At 44.9% G+C, this 19,133-nt stretch overlaps 3 protein-coding genes across 3 annotated transcripts; 2 read left to right on the forward strand and 1 right to left on the reverse strand.

Moving 5' to 3' along the window:
- Positions 1–3,751: 3,751 nt before the first annotated feature.
- On the forward strand, positions 3,752–7,329 carry LOC120713669 (peptidyl-prolyl cis-trans isomerase, chloroplastic-like). Its single transcript, XM_039999611.1, has 7 exons — positions 3,752–3,945; positions 4,930–5,220; positions 5,379–5,578; positions 5,895–6,130; positions 6,458–6,600; positions 6,716–6,787; positions 6,877–7,329. Exons 1-7 carry the CDS (start codon positions 3,835–3,837, stop codon positions 7,102–7,104), a joined length of 1,281 nt encoding a protein of 426 aa, XP_039855545.1. The 5' UTR covers positions 3,752–3,834; the 3' UTR covers positions 7,105–7,329.
- A 6,024-nt stretch (positions 7,330–13,353) lies between these two features.
- LOC120713670 (protein Dr1 homolog) lies at positions 13,354–17,112 on the forward strand. Its single transcript, XM_039999612.1, has 5 exons — positions 13,354–13,604; positions 14,731–14,820; positions 15,498–15,592; positions 16,103–16,171; positions 16,258–17,112. The coding sequence occupies exons 1-5, from the start codon at positions 13,550–13,552 to the stop codon at positions 16,768–16,770; spliced, it is 822 nt and encodes a 273-aa protein (XP_039855546.1). The 5' UTR covers positions 13,354–13,549; the 3' UTR covers positions 16,771–17,112.
- Positions 17,113–17,512: 400 nt separating this feature from the next.
- LOC120713671 (clavaminate synthase-like protein At3g21360) lies at positions 17,513–18,904 on the reverse strand. The gene is made up of 2 exons (XM_039999614.1): positions 18,502–18,904; positions 17,513–18,397 (listed from the first exon to the last, which is right to left on the reverse strand). The coding sequence occupies exons 1-2, from the start codon at positions 18,868–18,870 to the stop codon at positions 17,798–17,800; spliced, it is 969 nt and encodes a 322-aa protein (XP_039855548.1). The 5' UTR covers positions 18,871–18,904; the 3' UTR covers positions 17,513–17,797.
- Between the last annotated feature and the right edge of the window lie 229 nt (positions 18,905–19,133).

Here is a 19,133-nt window from a genome sequence, read left to right on the forward strand (position 1 = left end):
GACGCCGGCGGCGGCGCTGTCGGTGGACGGCGGCGAGAGCAGAGCAGGGAGGTGGGAGATGGAGATAAGGGTCGTTTTGCAATTTCCAAAAATTCTAGGGACTAAACTGTAAACCAGCGATAACTTTTAAAACAAAGCTCAAATGGAAAAGTACCCAACATGAAAGTTGTTCAACTTTTCAAGATCTACAACTTTAATGTTGTGCAAAAATTTATTTGACCAAAGATTCAAGAGCTAAAATTAAAAACATTGAAGGGATTTTGAATTCTAGGAATTTTGTTTTTTTCAAAGCAAATTCACTTCAAACATAGACTTAAAAGCAAAATTTGCTGCCATGCATGAAATGCACTGAAATTTTGCAAAAACACACTCCACAAAAGCTATATTCAGAAATAACTAAAGAAAGGACCTTGCATAAAATCATAATTACACATATAGCCTTTTATAATTACAAAAAGATCTTTTTTAAGCAATTCAAGCACATGATGCATAGCAAACATACACAATTACTGTGCAGACACCTTTTTAAATGCTGTGCAGACACCCGGGGTGTTACACAGCGGATCCGATACTGAGATCATCCCAAGCTGCGTTAAGTATCGGCTCACATGCTCAATGGAGCTGGCTCCTTCTGACCCGTTGAACTTGGTGAACTCTGGGAGCCGATACTTGGGGGGCAATGGGATCAAGTCGTAGTCAATTGGATACGGCTTGGAATAGCCGATCGCTTTTCTCTTGGGCAGGATGCCAAACTGGTCTCTCAGTATTCTACTGACCTGCTCCACACTAAGAACTCCTGGGGCCGATGGCTCAGCACTCGGCCCGGTAGCGTACTTTGCCAGCCACGCTTGTTTCTCCGCGTCTGCTCCAGAAGCCCCTGGGCTTGCCAACTGCACCGAGCGTGTTGGATCACCGCTGTCAGGGATGTATGCGCATGTGTAGCCGTACGGGATCTCCTTGGGTGGCTCGGTCAGGAACTGGCCTTCTCCAGGATCACCGCCGATCTTGTGAACGACATAGATCGGCGAATTTTGTTGTCCTGCTGCCGCGAGCGAGTAGGACACTGGCGGCCTAGATTGCAATGCAGCCTCTCCCCTGTGGCTCCCCAGGATTGGTCCCGATGGGGAGTATTGGTTCTTGATCACCTCCTGGACAACGCGATGTGCCACGCGTTCAAGCTCGTTCACCAGGCTTTCTGAGTGCCGATGAAGCGCATGAGCCACCATATAGTTCATCTCCTGGCGTAGGGCCCTGGTGCGCTCCTCTGAAGACACAAACAGGTCAACGTTGTCGAGAGCGCCCTCTGGTGAAAACCCCTTCCACCTGATGCCGTGGTTGCGGGTCCTCTCAAAAGAGCCGATGAGATCGGCTTCGAATTGAGCTTTGATCTCATCATATTTTTGCTTGTGCTCCGTAGTCAGTTCTTCATACGTGACAGGTTTGGTGACCGGTGGAACCGGTGCTTGGTCTTGAGCTCCTGCCATCTCTGCGGTGGGCGTTGTTGTTGATGAAGGTCCCACTGGGCGTGCCAGAATGTGTTGTCGGTCGAAACCCACCGGCGAGCAGCGACAGGCAACACGAAGAGCCGGGAGATCGCCGGGGCGCTGGCAGGCACTGCTCCCTCGCCGACGGCCCGCAATTCCGTCACGCGCCCGGAGATTCCAGAGAAAGTCGAGCGTGCCACCTGACCTATACCCGATCAGGAAGGTGCGAACGTGCTTGCGACGATTTGCCTGCATACACAAACACGTGGAAACATAAGTCCGAGCCATGGTCGGCTCCCCGGGACGACTCTTGCATCGGCTTTAAAGAGCCGATCGAGTCCCGGTGTCAGATTGGATCTGCATCTATCCGGATATCGATAAATAAAGCAAATAAGTGTAAAGCTGCTTCAATTAAATCTAAGGAATCTAATCCACGATGGTCAAAGCTTCACTGCTAGATCGGAACATCCTACACGTGATTGGGCCTAATAAACGTAATAAATAACTAAACCGTAACAAAAAACAGAGGCCTAAGAACTAGCAAGAGCCGATTCCCGGATCAATTTCCTGTTAAGACTAAGGCAAAGCATCTAATACATCACCGGATCATCCAATCCGTTTGCAAGGCCTAACCTAGCAGATATCACGCCAACTCTTATGTACAAGAGTAAACCGTAATAGATTGGATCTACTAGACAGAAAAGAAGCAGGGTGTTGTCTCCGTGCAACTAATTCTACACAATAAGAACTAGCATAAGATTGAAACATGACTGCACAAAAACAACATGATATTCGTAGATGATAAGCAACAAAACACGACGAATCTACTAAAAGCCATGCTACGAACATCAGAATAACTAGCATTACTCGCCATCAAAAACACTTCAGTACGAGTAATACCAAGGTAAAAGCAAGAACAACACTGCCCTGATCGCAAGAGGCGATCAGGGCAGCATGGCGCTTACTTGGATGAAACCCTAGAATTAGGGGTGGCGATGCGCCGAGAGTTGTTGTTTGCGAGACGTGATGACGTTCTTTTTTTTCATGAATAACATAGGGTACATATTTATAGTCCGGGGACTTGGGAAACAATCTAATTCTATCTTGTCCCGATCGGACTCTATCTCTAATCTTGAACTAAATCTAAGGATACATGGCCCATGTGGCCCAAATGCCCACGCATGAGCCGATTTTACAAGCCTTCTTAACCTTCTGTTTTAAGCCCAACTTGCTTTCGGCCCATAAATTAACTCCGGCGATAACAGTGTGTTCAAGTTCAGGTGCTATTTGAATGCTTGAGACTGGCAACAGATCAAACCATGTAACCATCTTTCCTTCGCCTTTTGGTGTATGTTTAGAAAAGCTGGCCACAGGTGAGATCATTTGGCAGGAATAACTTTTGTAGCCGTTCAGAAATACCAGGTAGCTATGAGACGCATCACAAAGCATATCCTTTTTTCTACTGCTCTTGGACCTCTGAAATGTCAATTGAGAATGTTTACTTTTGATAATCAAACAATCCGTTGGCATACCACTGGATCACTTAGTGACATGATGGCAGCGAGACCTTTCCTACTTTGATGATACTACTTTTTTTGCTACCAACAGTTTAGAAACTTTTTACCTGCAACCTGTATAATATGCTGTGAGCCAGCGACATCTGCCTTTTATGCATAAATCATGTCATAACCAAGACACATTCATCCCATATTTAATGCAAGCATCAGATAGACTTGCAAAACTTCCACGTCCGTAGAAATCAATTTTTCTCATTTTACATCATATAACTTTCCCATCCATTTCGAAACCAAATATGATCACAAAAAATTATACGCATACCTTTTGCTGTGATTTAAGTGGCACCGATTTCTGCACGAGACAACTTTTCTTTTAGGCGTGAGCGGAATCAACGGAGGTAACTGCCTATGAACAAGGCACATTTCAAGTAGTTTTATATCTGCAGAAGTTGTATGGCTCTGTTGTTATGGATTATAGTTCTCATGAATTAGTCCCTTTACAGAAAAATCAAAAAATTGCTCTACTGCGTACCATCATGTTTTGTAATATATGTGTAGCCATTTTTCAATGAATTTTTCTATTTCATTTTTCATGTTTGCAAATTGTTGATATAAACCTTGCTTTTTATCGCATTGGCTATTGCAAGGGCAGGGGAGGGAGGCTTATCCATGCCGTTATCCACCTCAGCGTCGCGTCCACCAATCGCTGCGCGCGCCTTATCCTCCTCGCCGAGGCCGACCCACCACCGGCACGGACCATCTCTTCTCCACCACCGCCACCTCGTCTCCTCTCCCCTCCAGTCCCCCCCCCCCCTCCTTCCTCACCCCACCACATGGCGGCGGCGCTCGCCTCCTCCCGCTGCTGCTGCAGCCGCCCGTCGCTGCCGCCGCTCCCGGCCCGCGGCCGCCGCGCCGTCGCCCGGTGCGCGCTCGGCGGAGGAGAGGTCAGGTTCCTGGGCTCCGCCCGCATTTCGTCTCGTTTCTCGCTTCGTGTGTGTGTGGAATTTCGATGGCTGTATAGCAATGTGGCTAGGTGGTACCGCGTTGCTGCATTGCAGTTTAGGCTAGATGGGTGAGGCGTGCCGATGCCTAGCAATGCTGGATCTTGGACTGAAAGATTGAAATATTGATGCGTTGAATTGTACTGACGAAGTTTTTTCTAGTTGACGCTGTAAATTGGTGGCTATTGCTACTCTTCTCAGTTAATGGTTTGGTAAGACCAGGGTAGAAGAACTTTTAAGCTTCCTGTGGGGACAGGGGTACTAAAATTTTCTTTATTATCAGGATATAAAGGGGCGTATTTCTGTAGTTGCTCAATGTTGCGATTTCAAATTCTAAATAGGTATAATTTGTGATGTAGCTTTGAGCAGTCAGTGAAAAAGATCCAGGGTTGTGTAGTTAATGGAAAATGGGTAATTCGGCGCTCCGGTCACCTGTCCTGTAAACAGTAGAGTGGTAAAGACAATCATGGAATACCAAGTAATCTAGTGGCAAGTCTTGAGAATCCACATGATTAAAATGGTACTTAGTGTAATAGAGGAAAACAGTGTGAACCCTGTTTTTTCTCTCTCAAAGATATGAAGCTGGAAGATTAGTTTTGCTAATTTATGCACTTCACCTCTCTATGTGGAATATTATATCAATTGTCCAATTTTTCTTATCTTATGTTCATTACTATGAGAGTTTACAACCATGTAAGTGATCATGCATTCCAATTAACTTTCATAAAACTTTCCTGCTGCTCCTGGTCATGTTCTGAGCATGTTTTGGGAGGTACAATTTGTGCTGAGAATATGCAGTATGATTACTGCTGCGATTTAGGATGCACTAATCTTGCTGACTGAAGTTTTGTACTGTGAGCTCTTTTCTTGGTTGGTGGATTGTTCCCTGATACATCTCTCATTTTTCTTTCTCTTACAACCTTGCAGAAAAGAAACTCCTTCAGCTGGAAAGAGTGTGCGATTTCTGTTGCCTTGTCAGTTGGATTGATCAGTGGTGCACCAACATTAGGATCGTCGGCCTATGCTTCTCCTCTCGAACCTGTTCTTCCAGATGTCTCTGTTCTGATCTCTGGACCTCCCGTTAAAGATCCAGGTGCTTTACTAAGATATGCTTTGCCAATAAATAACAAAGCTATTCGTGAGGTTCAAAAGCCACTGGAGGATATCACTGACAGTCTCAAGGTTGCTGGTGTTAGAGCCTTGGATTCAGTTGAAAGAGTAAGTCATGCATTTGAGGTGCCTTTCAGCAGTGATCTAGGCTTTATTAGACAAAAGGCAATGCATTCAATTACGAAAGCAGCTTCCCTTCCATTCCAAGTTTAGTCACTTTGGTTTACCTGTTTTTCTGGAACTTATGAATTTCCCTTAAATTCTAGAATGTCAGACAAGCATCGAGAGCACTGGACAATGGGAGAGGTGTAATTCTTGATGGTCTTGCTGAGTCCAAAAGAGCAAATGGAGAAGAGTTATTGGATAAATTGGCTGTTGGACTTGATGAGCTTCAAAGAATTGTTGAAGACAGAAATAGGGATGCTGTAGCTCCAAAGCAGAAAGAGCTTCTCCAGTATGTTGGAACGTGAGTAAACTTACTCGTTGAAGCAAAAACTACCATGTTCGTTCTCTGTTTGCTAAGCAAAGCAGTAATAGTTCCGAAACCTATTTCTGGGAGCTACATACGAAAGTTTATTGGTGGAAAATTGTAGTATCTATCAATATAATATTAGTGCTCACTGAGCAAAACTTCTTGTCAACAAATAACTCTCTAGTGCTAGACAACGGAGTTGTATCTGCCTCTAAATAGCTGTAAGAACTGTTATGAAACAGCTCTTCTCATTTATACCTTGTCATTGACTCTGCAGCTGAGATCTTCCTGGGACATTGCATTTCTGCAGTGTAGAAGAAGACATGGTTGATGGCTTTCCCTATGAAATACCAGAAGAGTACAGCAACATGCCTCTTCTCAAAGGAAGAGCTACTGTGGATATGAAGGTTAAAATTAAGGACAATCCCAACATAGAAGATTGTGTATTTCGAATAGTTCTGGATGGATATAATGCTCCTGTGACTGCTGGGAACTTCGTAGATTTGGTGGAACGGAAATTCTATGATGGCATGGAAATCCAGAGAGGTAATTCAATCATTGAGTGCTCCTAACAGTTATTGTCTCTTTCTTGCATTATCCACCATTTGTTATTATGTTGCAGTTTTATATCCATTAAGTTTTATAAGATGTGAGTTTCATGTGCGGAACAGCGGAAGTAGTGACTGTGTACTCATCTTGTAACAAGTAGCATATGCATTTTCATAATTAAGAGCTCATTACAAAGGATGGTATTTCTGGAAATTTGTTTGACATCACACTTCATCTGATAACTATAATGTTCAATTTTTTAAACGAACAAGTTTTGCCTAGATGTCAGTGAGTTTTTTCTGAACTGTGTTGGTTCTTCTGCAGCTGACGGCTTTGTTGTTCAAACCGGAGATCCAGAGGGACCAGCTGAGGGGTTCATCGATCCCAGCACTGGCAAAATTCGCACAATACCTCTTGAAATAATGGTTGATGTTGATAAGGCTCCTGTATATGGTGAAACACTTGAAGTAAGCAGAAGCAGCCATCTCTTCTTTGTCCTTTCATTTCATCGATGCTCAGAATTTTAGGCAGTTGTATTTGAATACGCCTTTTCTTACGTTACACGGGGTCAATGATTTTCAGGAACTTGGCCGCTACAAGGCTCAAACGAAACTTCCTTTTAATGCATTTGGAACGATGGCAATGGCTAGAGAAGTAAGAGTCATGCAGATTAAGCAATAAGCATTTGCAGCTATCTGAATATCTAGCATATTCTAACATGAGATAACTGCAATCCATGACAGGAATTTGATGATAATTCAGCTTCTAGTCAAATCTTTTGGCTCTTAAAAGAGAGTGAGCTAACTCCAAGCAATGCCAATATATTGGATGGACGGTATGCAGTATTTGGATATGTAACCGAGAATGAGGATTTCTTGGCGGATGTCAAAGTTGGGGATGTCATCGAATCAATCCAAGTCGTCTCAGGCTTGGACAACCTTGTGAACCCAAGCTACAAGATAGTAGGATAACGTGTTTTGTATCAGAGTTCCTTGGCCGCAATTGTGTCTTGAAATTGATGTAAAGCATATAATATCTAACTCTTATAACCTTGTCTCTTGTTAATGAGGCTGTGTCATGTGGAATTCCTTGGCGGCAATTGTGTCTTGAAATTGATGTAAAGCACTGTATAATATCTAACTCGTATAACAGGCTGTGTCATGGGGGATTCAATATTAATTGAAAGTTCAGAATAATTGATCGGTTGTCCACCAATGCCATGTTGGGCTTGAATTTAGTTCACTATGAAGGATTTCATATATGAAACTGAAATATAATACATTCTGCTTGCTATAGACTTTTCCAAATTCTGATGGGTTCTATAGCCCATCGGGGATAGGTCGCTTTTCTGTCTTGTGTTTCTTGTTTTTTTTCCCCATGACTGCCCATGGGGCAATGCAAACTATTTTCTGCCCTCCTGAAAAACATTCGTGAAAAAAAAATCAAGGGCTTTATTTTGTATTTGGTCCCTCTATCCTTTTAGCTGTGCCACTGCCATCCCTTTCGTTATGCAAATAACGATTTTGTTGGACAAATGATGTCACTGGCAAAATAACTAAATGTTCTTTTTTGTGAAACAAAATAACTAAGTGTTGCAGAGGGAAAGATGTAATGCTAGTCGATACATGTATTGCTTGGGATGCCTAGCCTTTTGAGCTCCCGCACGTTTTCTCAAGATACGTCTTGCTAACTACGCTCGAAGAAAAGAATTACTCGCTCCTGCCCGCCCGTCCATTTGGTTTGCCATGGTGATCCAGGTATGCAATTCCATTTAACAGTCACATGTATCTATTCTATTTTTGTTGAACACTCAAGAGTATACTTCAGTTGATAATTTTTTAATCGAGTTTGTGGTTTAGGGACAATTGTGAAGTTAATACGGCTTAGATTTGTTAAGTGCACGTTTAGTAGCTATAAAATCTTAAAACGTCACCAGAGTTTCATTCAAGTGCCATTCTTGCAAAAAAGTGAACACTAGTGGCAGTAGTGGCGGACCGTGACCAAAGGGGCGGGCGAGCAAATTGCTAAAAAGTTGTTAACCCTGAGGCTATCAGCTAAACAAATGTTAGATTTCTCATGACGCTTGTTGATTGGCCATAAGAGCAGGTACAATAAGCCAACTCAACTTGGCTTATAGCCGAGCGACATTAGCACAATCCTAGCTGGCGGAGAGAAAAATAAAGAGAGAGAAGAAGCTTTGGCACTGGATCCGTCACCGGTCGCATCTCATTTTCCAAGACGTTTTGGAACCCACGCATGCTTTACCTTTCGCTCATTACCCTCAATCTCTCAGGCTCTTGGTTATTAGGGAATAAAGAAATCTGACAAGTGGGTCCATCTTAATAAAAAGTGTGTAGGAGTACATGCAAAGTTAAACTGTTGTATGGCTTGTCTATTGAACTAGTCTTTAAATTATCATGCTTGGCTATAAGCCAAGCTTATTAAATCTGCTCGAGGACCTTTAGAACATCCATAAGGGAAGGGGGCCGGAACCCAGTTTCTCCTCCACTGAATTCCGCCACTGACCAGTGGTACTTTATAAATACACCTATGGCTATACTTTAATATTGTAGCGGGGCATCACTTTAATATTGTGGATTTTACCGTAAAATCTAATTTAGTCTTAAAAGGATATCACTCTATTTTTTTTAAAAAAAATGGAAAATCTAATCCCACCAGATTTTCGAAAAAGAAAAGTTATCATATTTACCCCTTTATAGTCTCAACTTTGAAGTGATTACATTACTTCCAAAGCTAGTGGATGCAAAACAGATACAGCAATATAGGTCAATCTGTGTTCTTAATGTCTGCTTCAAGATTTTCACAAAAGTGGGTACCAACGGATTGAATAAGGTAGCTCAGAGTGGTCAGTTCTTCCCAGACTGCTTTTATGCTAGGTACAAATATCATGGAGGGGGTGTTCATACTCCACGAAACCATTCACGAGCTACACACTAAGAAGCCAGATGGGGTCATTTTCAAAATTGACTTTAAAAAGGCCTACGACAAATTTAAGTGGTCGTTCCTTCAACAAACACTAAGAATGAAAGGGTTCTCACCCAAATGGTGTAGATGGGTTGGAGGAATGGTTTTTGGGGGGGGGGGTGTAGTTGTTGGGGTCAAGATCAATGATGACATTGGCCATAACTTCCAAACTAAGAGGGGGCTTAGACAAGGTGACCCTATGTCTTCCATCTTGTTCAACATAGTTGCAGATATGCTAGCAATTGTAACTAAAAGAGCTAAGTATGACGGACAAATCGGTGGTATTATACCACACCCAGTGGATGACGGCTTGTCGATTTTGCAATGTGCAGACGATATCATCATTTTTTTAGACCATGACATCGAACAAGCAAAAAATATGAAGCTTTTGCTAAGTGTTTTCAAACAGATGTCTGGTCTTAAGATAAACTTTCACAAAAGTGAAATCTTTTGTTATGGACAAACGAAAGAGTTTGAAAAGTGAAATCTTTTGTTATGGACAAACAAAAGAGTTTGAAGATGTATATTGAACTCTTTGGATGCAATGCTGGTGAGTATCCCTTTAGATATTTAGGGATTCCAATGCATCATCGACGGCTCCTTAATATTAATCGGAGGAAAGTCAAAGAATGTTTTGAAAAGAAGTTAACATGTTGGAAGCTAAGCATTTGTCATATGGAGGCACATTAGTTCTCCCAAGCTAAGTACTTAGCGGTCTACCCATGTTCATGATGTCCTCTTTTGAAATACCAAAGGGGTTCTTAAGAAATTAAATCACTACATATCACTTTTTTTTTGGCAAGGTGTGCAGATAAGGAAAAAATACCACTTAGCCAAATGGAACATTCTCTACTGCCCCAAAAATCAAGGGGGCTTTGGAGTCATTGACCTTAAGATTCAGAATAATTGCCTTTGAAGCAAATGGATAGTTAACTTGCTTAACAGCGAAGGCACATGTCAGTCTTTACTCAGAAACAAATATTTGAACCCAAAATCTCTACCACAAGTCCAAGCAAAACTGAAAAGCTCTCATTTTTAGAGAGGGTTAATGAAGATTAAAGAAGAGGTCTTGGCCTGTGGATCCTTTGAGATTAAATATGGGAAACAAACGAGATTTTGGGAGGAACACTTGGGTGGGCCAAAGGCTATTCAAAGATCAGTATCCATCAATTTACAACATAGCTCGCATGCATTAGTAGTGAGTGCCTTAAGTTCTGAACCCCTAAACATTTTGTTTAGAAGGGCATTAGTGGATAAAAAACATCAAGAATGGCTTGACCTGATAGTTGAGATAACCAACATCAATTTAGTTGAAGGGAGGGATCACTTCAGATGGAATTTATATAAATATGAGATCCTTAATGTTAGATCTAATACCTCCACAAGATAAACCAACATGCACTCTTTCACCACAAATTGGTTTGGAAACTAAAAATACCTCTCAAGACAAAGATCTTCTTTTGGTATCTCCAAAGAGGAGTTATCCTAACAAAGATAATCTAGTGAGGAAAAATTTGAAGGGGAGTTTGAACCGTTTCTTTTGTAATTGTAACGAATCAATTACACATTTCCTCTTTGACTATCACCATGCCCAAGATCGATTTCCCATATGCGAGTAAATTGGCTCTCAAATTTTGATGACAAGAGGCGTATCATATTGGTGTGGGTAGCTGCAATGTGTTGGACTATTTGGAGACGCCATAATGATATTATTTTTTTTGACAAAATCAAATATTCATCATTTGTGCAGGCTATTTTCAGGGGACCTACTAGTTGCGCATGTGGGCGCACTTGCAGCATGAAGATATGGCAAAGGTGCTCTTCCAAAGGGCGAGTCTTGCAATGGAGGCTGTCGCCTTAGAGATAGCCAATCATGAGTGAAAACATAATCTTAGTATTGGTTTAGATCATTTTTTCTTTGTTCATTCCTCATTTAGCCAATAGACATCTATGTTTTGTAGAAATCAAAGGCTGTATACATTTTATAGAGGCCAAACTCGTTTCTATTATCTAAAAAAATTAATGTTAGGAAAAGCAAGCTTTTCTATTTGTGTTTCTATTAAGAAAAGTAACTTTTATATTTTGTGAAAGTTAAGAAAAAGAAAGTAACATTGTAGCATATGAATTTTAGAAAAAAATAACTTTCTAATTTGTGAGAGGAGGTAACTTGCCAATAGTATACATGATACAGAATAACTTGTGACTAATTTATGTGGTATAGGAAGTAAGGTTTCTTTTTGAAAAAGTAATTTCACAATTTTAAGAAAAACATACTCATGTGGGATTTTATTTTAAAGCTCTCGTTAAAAAGAACATAATGGTATAGTTAAAATTTTTGAATTGGATTTAAGGTTTTAGAACTATTTATTTTTAACCTGCGCGGGATTGTTTTTTCATCGCGCCAGTGGGGTGCTCCACATGGGTCGCCAGTGCTAAGCTGGCAGCACGAGGACCATGGCACGTGTGTGAGTGTCTCCAACAGTGGAAACCCAAATACCAGACCCAGTGCTGGTTTGGGTCGCGAGCTGCAAAGGGTCCGGCACCCAAAACTGCTCTTCTCCAACAGCGGATGCAAAATCGCCTTGCCACTGCTGCTCGCCGCTAGCTCCTCTCGTCGAGCCTCACTCCCCACCGCTCCCGCCTGGCTGTGCCCCGCTCGCCACAGCGGACCCGCCTCGCCCCGGTCCCTGCAGCTCCCCGCCTCGCCGTTGGCGGCGACGGCGGCCGCGTTGGCTCCCTGCCTCGGCGTCGTAGGCTGCGCCCCGCCTCGCCGCTGGTTCCTCGCCTCGACGTCGTCATTCGCGCCCCGCCTCGACGCTGCTCCTCGCCTCGCTGTCGTCGGCCGAGCCCCGCCGCGGTCCCACCTAGCCGCGACAGCGGCTCCCTGTCACGGACCCGCCTCCCGCACGGCTTCGATTTGGGTCGAGGAGAGAGAGACGCAAATTTGCCTACCCTCTTCTCCGAGACGCAAAATGGTTCTCCCTTTTGCCTACTCTGTTGGATGCCATTTTTTGACTGCGGAGCACCCATTTTGGATATGGATAGCGTGATGCGTCTCCTGTTGGAAATAGCCTAAGGCTTACTCCAACCGAGTAGGCAAAAAACTGAGACCCATTTTGCTGTATAGGTCTCGCGGCCAGGAGATGGGCGACGGGCACCTGGGTAGGCAAAAACCCGAGCAGATAAAAAGCGTAGTGGGCAGGTCGTACAGTGACCCGTGCGGGAGAGGGATGACCCATTTCTGCGTCTCCAGTACCCCTCAGCCTAAAATGCGTATCGCGTTTACCTATTCGGTTGGAGAGAGATAGGTCCTGCTACAGTGCACTTCCAGCACCTTTTTTTGGTTTGGGTACCCTGCTGCCTACTCGGTTGGAGTAAGCCTAAGAGGATTGCTTTTCAAATTGATAGAGCCTGCACATTAGGCTCCAACATTTGTCCTCAATCTAGATGTTTGTATTTCTCTATATTTATTCTAAAAATTTGTGACACGAAAATGAGATATCGGTTAATCTTTATCTTTATCTGCGGTAAATTGACTTTTGATCCGTCACATATCATTGACAGGTGGACCTAAAAGAGCCAAAGTCCAAAAATATGTATAATTGGTGCCTCATGAATAATACCGGATACAATTCTGCCTTCGGGGTCGTAGTTGGCAACCATCAACACTTTTTTTTCTCACACGCACGCACACTCATCCCTATGAGTACACGCACATAATTCTACCTCTATGAGCATCTCCGAGAGACTGAGCCGACAAATCCTCGAGATTGACGAAGTCACCACAGGCGCTTCGCTGTCGACGGGAACGTCACCTACCACTGAAAGCGCAAACTCCGTTAAATTCTAAAAAATTTGTTTTCACGGTAAGTCGAACTCAGGACCTCAGATGCTACTGAGACTCTTGTAATTCTGAGCACTTGGAATTCTCTTGTTTTGAAATGGCACTTAGAAGTTCTGAACACGATGCGTGACACCGACAGCAGGCACCAGTCTGTTTTTTTTTTATGAGCAGGGACCAGTCTGCTAACCCAGCATACACGGTGAGAAACCTGATTAGTCCATCACTGCAGAGTCCGTGCTCAGCGAAGTCCACTTCTGAAGAGAAGCACACTTCAGGGATTAAAATGCAAATAATTTCTCTTCAGTTGATCGCCACGCACGTGCTTGATTACCAGTTCAAGCCTGTCACTGCAATATCGACGAACTCCAGGGGGTGGATAGCAAACTACGCACCTAGTTTTTCCCTTTCTATTCCTCTCCGCCTCTCCGGTCTCCCACCCCCCCTCCTCCCCTCCCGCCCTCGCCTCGCCGCGCGCCCTAACCCTAGCTCCCCGATTCCACGCTGCTCCAGCCGAGCTCACTCGCGGGGCGCCCTGGTTGGCCTCCGCGCCCTTCTAATCTCGCGCGGATTCGGCGCGGTGCCTGGAGATGGACCCGATGGACATCGTGGGCAAGTCCAAGGAGGACGTCTCCCTCCCCAAATGTAAGCTTCCCTCCCCCCGGTCACCCCCGTAAAAGCCGGATTCTGGCGCCTTCTTCTTTATTGAAATTGGACGCTGTTAGGTTCTCGTGTGGGTGTGCGTGTTCCTCTTGGTCCGGATAGTCTCGTTAAGGGTGTAGGTTGCGTGTTCCTTGTGAGACGGCACGGCACGGTAGCAATAGCTGGGGTTTTTTTTTTTGAATTTGAAGCCGTGCGTTAGAGGAAATTTTAGTTTGCGTAGGTGTTGTTCTGGACGAATTCGTTTGTAGGATGATGTCCTGGGGCCTGGGGGCGAAGTCCTGAATTTCGCGGATTGTAAGGGTTAAATTTGGCAGCCGTGTTGATAGTTTCATGGATTAGCGGTTCATTCTAATCAAAGGGGATTATATCAGTGCTAGTTGATAGGTCGTGCTGTTGCTCCAGCTGGTTTTCAGCTTCTTGTTTGTCAGATTGTGGCGTTTGGTGTTTCATTATTACCAGTGTTTTAAAGGCGACAAGGTGACTCAAGGCGAACTGGGTACACCAGGACGCCTAGGCGACAAGGCGTTACTGTTCCCAAGGCGAGCTAGGTCTGCCCAGATGCCTAGGCGATACCTTTAAATCACTGATTATTACTAGTAGTTTTGGACCATGGTTTTAAGTTCACGTGTACGGTTACATAATGACTTAACTGTCTTGTTAAAATGCATCCTAGGGCTACCTTGCTTGAAGTTGGCCTTAGCTTTCATTTTATCTGGTTGATGAGTTATGATGCTCCAATGGTTGTGGTTCATTATATGAAGTCTTTCTGTCTGAATTGAATGGCTGTTTGTAGTAACATAGGAAGAGGTTTTGTTTTATAATTTGATATGCTTTGGTTATAACTCCTAGTCATACACTGCGTACTATTCTGGGAAAGTTTGATGATGATTATTGCATAATAGTATTGTCTAAAATTTTAATTAATGTTTACCACGAAATGTGAATGGGCAATTATATAGGTTTACCACTGTGCTAATAATGTTCTACTGAATTAGAGCTGTGTGTTTAAATAAAATTCTCTGGACCTGGATTGAAACATTTGTCACCATTTTATTTGTGGAGTTGTTCTAAAATCTTGTACTGATTGAACTTCTGCTTTGCATTTCAGCAACAATGTTTAAGATAATTAAAGAGATGCTTCCTCCTGATGTTCGAGTGGCAAGAGATGCACAGGATCTTCTTGTTGAGTGCTGTGTAGGTAAGACATGAGAATAATATACAGTATACACCATTATATACCATCTTAGCATATGGTACAACTTATGTGCTCAGCAATGCAAGTATCACATGGTTCTGCACAATGAATCGCTGTCCTTTATGGAATATTGATTTGGAGTGCTGAACTTCGGAATATTGATTTGGAGTGCTGAACTTCTGAGTGTAGTTCCAAAGACAAATAAGAGTCAGCATGCAAAGTATACTGCACAGTGCAGACTGTAATAAAATATATGATTGAGCTGTGTTAATTTGTGTAAAATATTAATTTGTGTAAAATGTGATTATTTTGAGTCTCCCCCTTGTGTGGAAGCTTTTAGTAGTGGGTACGCCCTTTTTTAATGATTATTTCTGGTTATTATCTTGCGAATAATAAAAGATAAAACAATTTTTAGAAGGATAACATGGTAAGATTTTTTTACTTTTTCTCATACTATATTGCTGCCTTCATGAGAAGATCCATCCTCTTACCATATATGTACATGTTCTTTTGTATCCATCTTATTATGAATTAACGGCATAACATGTTCTGTTTAATGGCTTACACATCTTGCATGGACATATCTCGCAGCCTTACTGACAAAGAACTATTGATTTTTTTTTTTAAGAATAGAGTCCGGTAGAAGTTCTAGCCTAACTACTTGTATGCACATATTTCAGAGTTCATCAATCTCCTGTCTTCGGAATCCAATGAAGTGTGCAGCAGAGAAGAAAAGAAAACAATTGCTCCTGAGCATGTTCTCAAGGCCCTAAGTGTTAGTCTTTTCTCCTTTCACAATTTATTGTGTTACTTCTCAAAGAAAATATTTAGGTGAACACAAGGACAGGGATGAGGTTATCCTTGATAATTTTTTGGGGGTTGTTGGGGAACTCTACCTTCTCATTATTTGGCTTTAGTATTGTGTAAATGTGCTTTTGTATGTGTTTGTTTGAATGTTTGATATAGAGTGCATCAGCTGTGTTATTCAATTCTCTGCAAACTCTAATATAGAAAAATAATATGCTTGGGGACAATGTGTAAAGGAGATTAGTATGATATGGAAGGTAAATATCTGAGTTCAAGTGCTCTTCTGTAGTCATGGAAAAAGTTTTGGAGTTAATTGCTGGACAGGATGTCTGCCTGCTGTTTATATGTATACATGCTGGGTTATGGGTTTTGATATGTACTGTTTTTTATATAGTATTTGTTTTTTTTCGCTCTAGCTGTCAATATTACTAATCAATATGTGAATTTCCTTAGCTGATCATAATTCTTGCTATCCCAGGATCTTGGCTTCAGAGAGTACATTGATGAGGTTTATGCTGCATATGAACAACACAAACTTGATACTCTGGTTTGTACTCACTCGCTGGGCTACGCATATTAATCCCTCTTGTAACCTTGTATACTATGCGTGACACCAATATTTCTGTTGAGCAGGACTCACCAAAAGCTAGCAAGTTCACTGGGATTGAGATGACAGAGGAAGAAGCTGTTGCTGAGCAACAAAGGATGTTTGCTGAGGCCCGCGCAAGGATGAATAATGGAGCCCCCAAGCCAAAGGAGCCAGATCAAGAGCAGCAGCAGCATCCACATCCTCAACTTCAGTTGCATACTCCACCACAGCAACCCATGCAGCCTCAACTGCAGCTGCATCCTCAACCACAGCAGCACCCACAAGTGCAGCTGCATTCTCAGTCGCAGCAACCCCATGTGCAGCCGCAGCAGCCCACACAAGTGCAGCTGCACCCTCAGCCACAACAGGCCCCACGAGTGCAGCTCCACCCACAGCCGCAGCAACCCCCACAAGCGCGGCTGCATCCATCACCAGAGCAATCCTCGCAACCTGAACCTCAGGTGCATCTGCAATCACAGGAGCCCCCACAAGCGCAGCCCCAGCTGCAAGCTCAGCCGCAGCCACAGGCGCAAACCGAACGTGGCGGGGACAGTTAGAGACTCAGTGTTGTGTAGCCTCAGTATAAGTCAAAAACCGGGTGCTTTTGCTGGCATTTACTAGGAGCCTGTACGCCTGCTTGTGACTTGTTAGATCCTGATCTAGGTTGCCGTGCTTCATGTACAATGTAAATCCAGTGTGATTGCAGTTGCCTTGTTGCTAATAAACTGAAACCGTTAGTTACTGATGATGACGCCCCGAATACCACCGAATCCCTGACTCTGCCTGTAGGCTCTAGTCTCATGGCAAGTTGCGCCGTGTTGAAAGATATTCTGTTATCATTGTAATAGCCTAACTTGACATTTGTCCATGGTGATAGTGACTGATTTGGATGAGGTCTTGGTGCATATCGACACTGGGGCTGACCTGGTGGCTGGTGCCCAAAGCGTGTTTCTGTCTGTTTTCTGGTACGGCCAAGTGTTGTGTGCTAGCCAGCTTTACATTGTTGTCTTGTTGCAGAGCACCTTTGAGGCGTTCATTGTATTTGTAGCCATTTGGATGTGACCCAAACTGCTGTCACTCAACTGAAAGTTCAAGGCAGCATTTCTGTTGTTTTCATGTGTGGCGTGCTGTCCTAAACTGTGCGCCGTCAGGATATTCAGTTCACAGGTGATTTCAAATTATGACAACAAATGCATGCGAATTCCAGTGTCATGCTGTGAAATTCACTCGGTTTGGACTTTGGACGCATCAATCACTGAACAAATCTACTTAAACCCATTATCCATTTCTTATTTAATTCAGGTGCTAACACTGAGCTTAACCCACATACACACAATGCATCTACCTGCTGCAAAACGCAAGTGTTCGCTGCATCATGCATGCTTGAGCACACCTAGAATACCTGACGAGATCACACATGGCGTGCCATCTATACAGCACGCCGATCGGTCGATTGCCGACGCTCCTCCTCAACACAATCTACTATACTACTAGTATAATAATCTTATTGCGGCGGAGTACACCATGGACGCCGAGGAGCGGAGCTCAGCGTCTGCGGCGCCGGCCGGCCGGCGGCCGCGCGTTTCACTTGCAGGTGGCGACGAGGACCCTGCGCGGCGGCAGCGAGGGGCGGCGGCCGTGGAGCGTGGCGAGGTTGTCGAGGATGAGGATGTCGCCCTTCTCCCACCGGAACTGGATGCTCTCCTCCTCGATGATCTCGCCGCAGCGGCGCACGAAGTCGGCGGGGATCTCGGAGCCGTCGGCGAGCGTCGCCGAGCTGAACTCCTTGCCGTGCATCCCCACCACGGTGTTGAACCACATCCGGCGGCCCTTGCGGCCCGGGAACACGCGCGTGAGCGTCCGCGGGCCGAGCACCGTGCGCGCGCCGCCGCCGGGGAGCCACTCGACGTCCATCCCCAGCGCGCGCGCGCGCCGCTCGGCCTCGGCCTTGTCGGAGGTGGCGAAGGCGTCCTCCCACCCGCGGCCGCGCATGGACTTGGTGTCGTTCTTGCTCAGCGCCGTGAAGGTGTAGCGGAGGCCCCGGGCGTCCAGCTCCTCCACCGTCTCCGGGAACTCCTCCAGCGCGCGCTCCGTCACGCGGAAGCTCGGCACGAACGGCGTCTCGCCGCCCGACGGCGGCGGCACCTCGCAGAACAGGATCACCTTCCCGGGGAACTCCTTGATCTGTCGAGCTCGATCATCAAGCAGAGGCAGAGCAGAGCTTCGTTCGTCGTTAGCGATGGCGATCGCCGATCGACGACGACGAATTAATTATTACTATATATTACCAGGACCATCTCGTGGTGGTAGTAGATGAACTCCTCGAGCGGGCCCTCGTTGGCGGTCCAGACGCGGCCGTGCACGTGCGTGCGCGGCGCCGGGCCGACGTAGCGGATGTCCGGCCACCCCAGCGCCTCGACGACGGCGTTGAACTCGACGGCGTCGCGCACGTCGAAGCCGCGCAGGAGGACGCCGCTGTTGGCCACCACCTTGCCCTCCACCCACTCCCGGTTCGCCTTGAGCGCCGCCACCAGCGCCTCGCAGCCGCTGCTCCTGGCGCCTTCGTCGGAGGGCGCCAGGACCAGCGGCACCTGCTCGCCGTCGATGGTCTTCTGCCCCTTGCACTCGCTCACGCGGAAGAAGTCGGCCGCCTCCATTGCTGCTCTCGACCTCTTCTTCCTTGGATCGATGTGCTAGATGGTAGTACTTGCAAGTGCATTGGAAGTACCCTGGCTGGCGTATATATAGGGATTCGGAGACGAAACTGACAAAGTGATGCAGCTCAGTGGCGGATTAAGAATTGAAGATTGGGGGCCGACATTGTTTGAAGCGACGACGCATAAATTTATCTCCACAAAGATTCAGACTTCAGAGAGAGGGTGGTGGGATCGAACAAAGGCAGCCGCGAAGGAAACTATGT

The sequence above is a fragment of the Panicum virgatum genome, chromosome 6K (assembly GCF_016808335.1).
Source record: "Panicum virgatum strain AP13 chromosome 6K, P.virgatum_v5, whole genome shotgun sequence".
Taxonomy (NCBI): domain Eukaryota; kingdom Viridiplantae; phylum Streptophyta; class Magnoliopsida; order Poales; family Poaceae; genus Panicum; species Panicum virgatum.

Excerpts from the sequence above, each read along its gene's own strand:
- LOC120713669 (XM_039999611.1), top strand. The coding sequence starts at position 3,835 with ATGGCGGCGGCGCTCGCCTCCTCCCGCTGCTGCTGCAGCCGCCCGTCG. Across the intron at positions 5,221-5,378 it reads CCTTGGATTCAGTTGAAAGA|AATGTCAGACAAGCATCGAG; the intron begins GTAAGTCATGCA and ends CTTAAATTCTAG. Across the intron at positions 6,131-6,457 it reads TGGCATGGAAATCCAGAGAG|CTGACGGCTTTGTTGTTCAA; the intron begins GTAATTCAATCA and ends GTTCTTCTGCAG.
- LOC120713670 (XM_039999612.1), top strand. The coding sequence starts at position 13,550 with ATGGACCCGATGGACATCGTGGGCAAGTCCAAGGAGGACGTCTCCCTC. Across the intron at positions 13,605-14,730 it reads GGACGTCTCCCTCCCCAAAT|CAACAATGTTTAAGATAATT; the intron begins GTAAGCTTCCCT and ends TTTGCATTTCAG. Across the intron at positions 15,593-16,102 it reads ATGTTCTCAAGGCCCTAAGT|GATCTTGGCTTCAGAGAGTA; the intron begins GTTAGTCTTTTC and ends TTGCTATCCCAG.
- LOC120713671 (XM_039999614.1), bottom strand. The coding sequence starts at position 18,870 with ATGGAGGCGGCCGACTTCTTCCGCGTGAGCGAGTGCAAGGGGCAGAAG. Across the intron at positions 18,398-18,501 it reads ACCACCACGAGATGGTCCTG|ATCAAGGAGTTCCCCGGGAA; the intron begins GTAATATATAGT and ends CGAGCTCGACAG.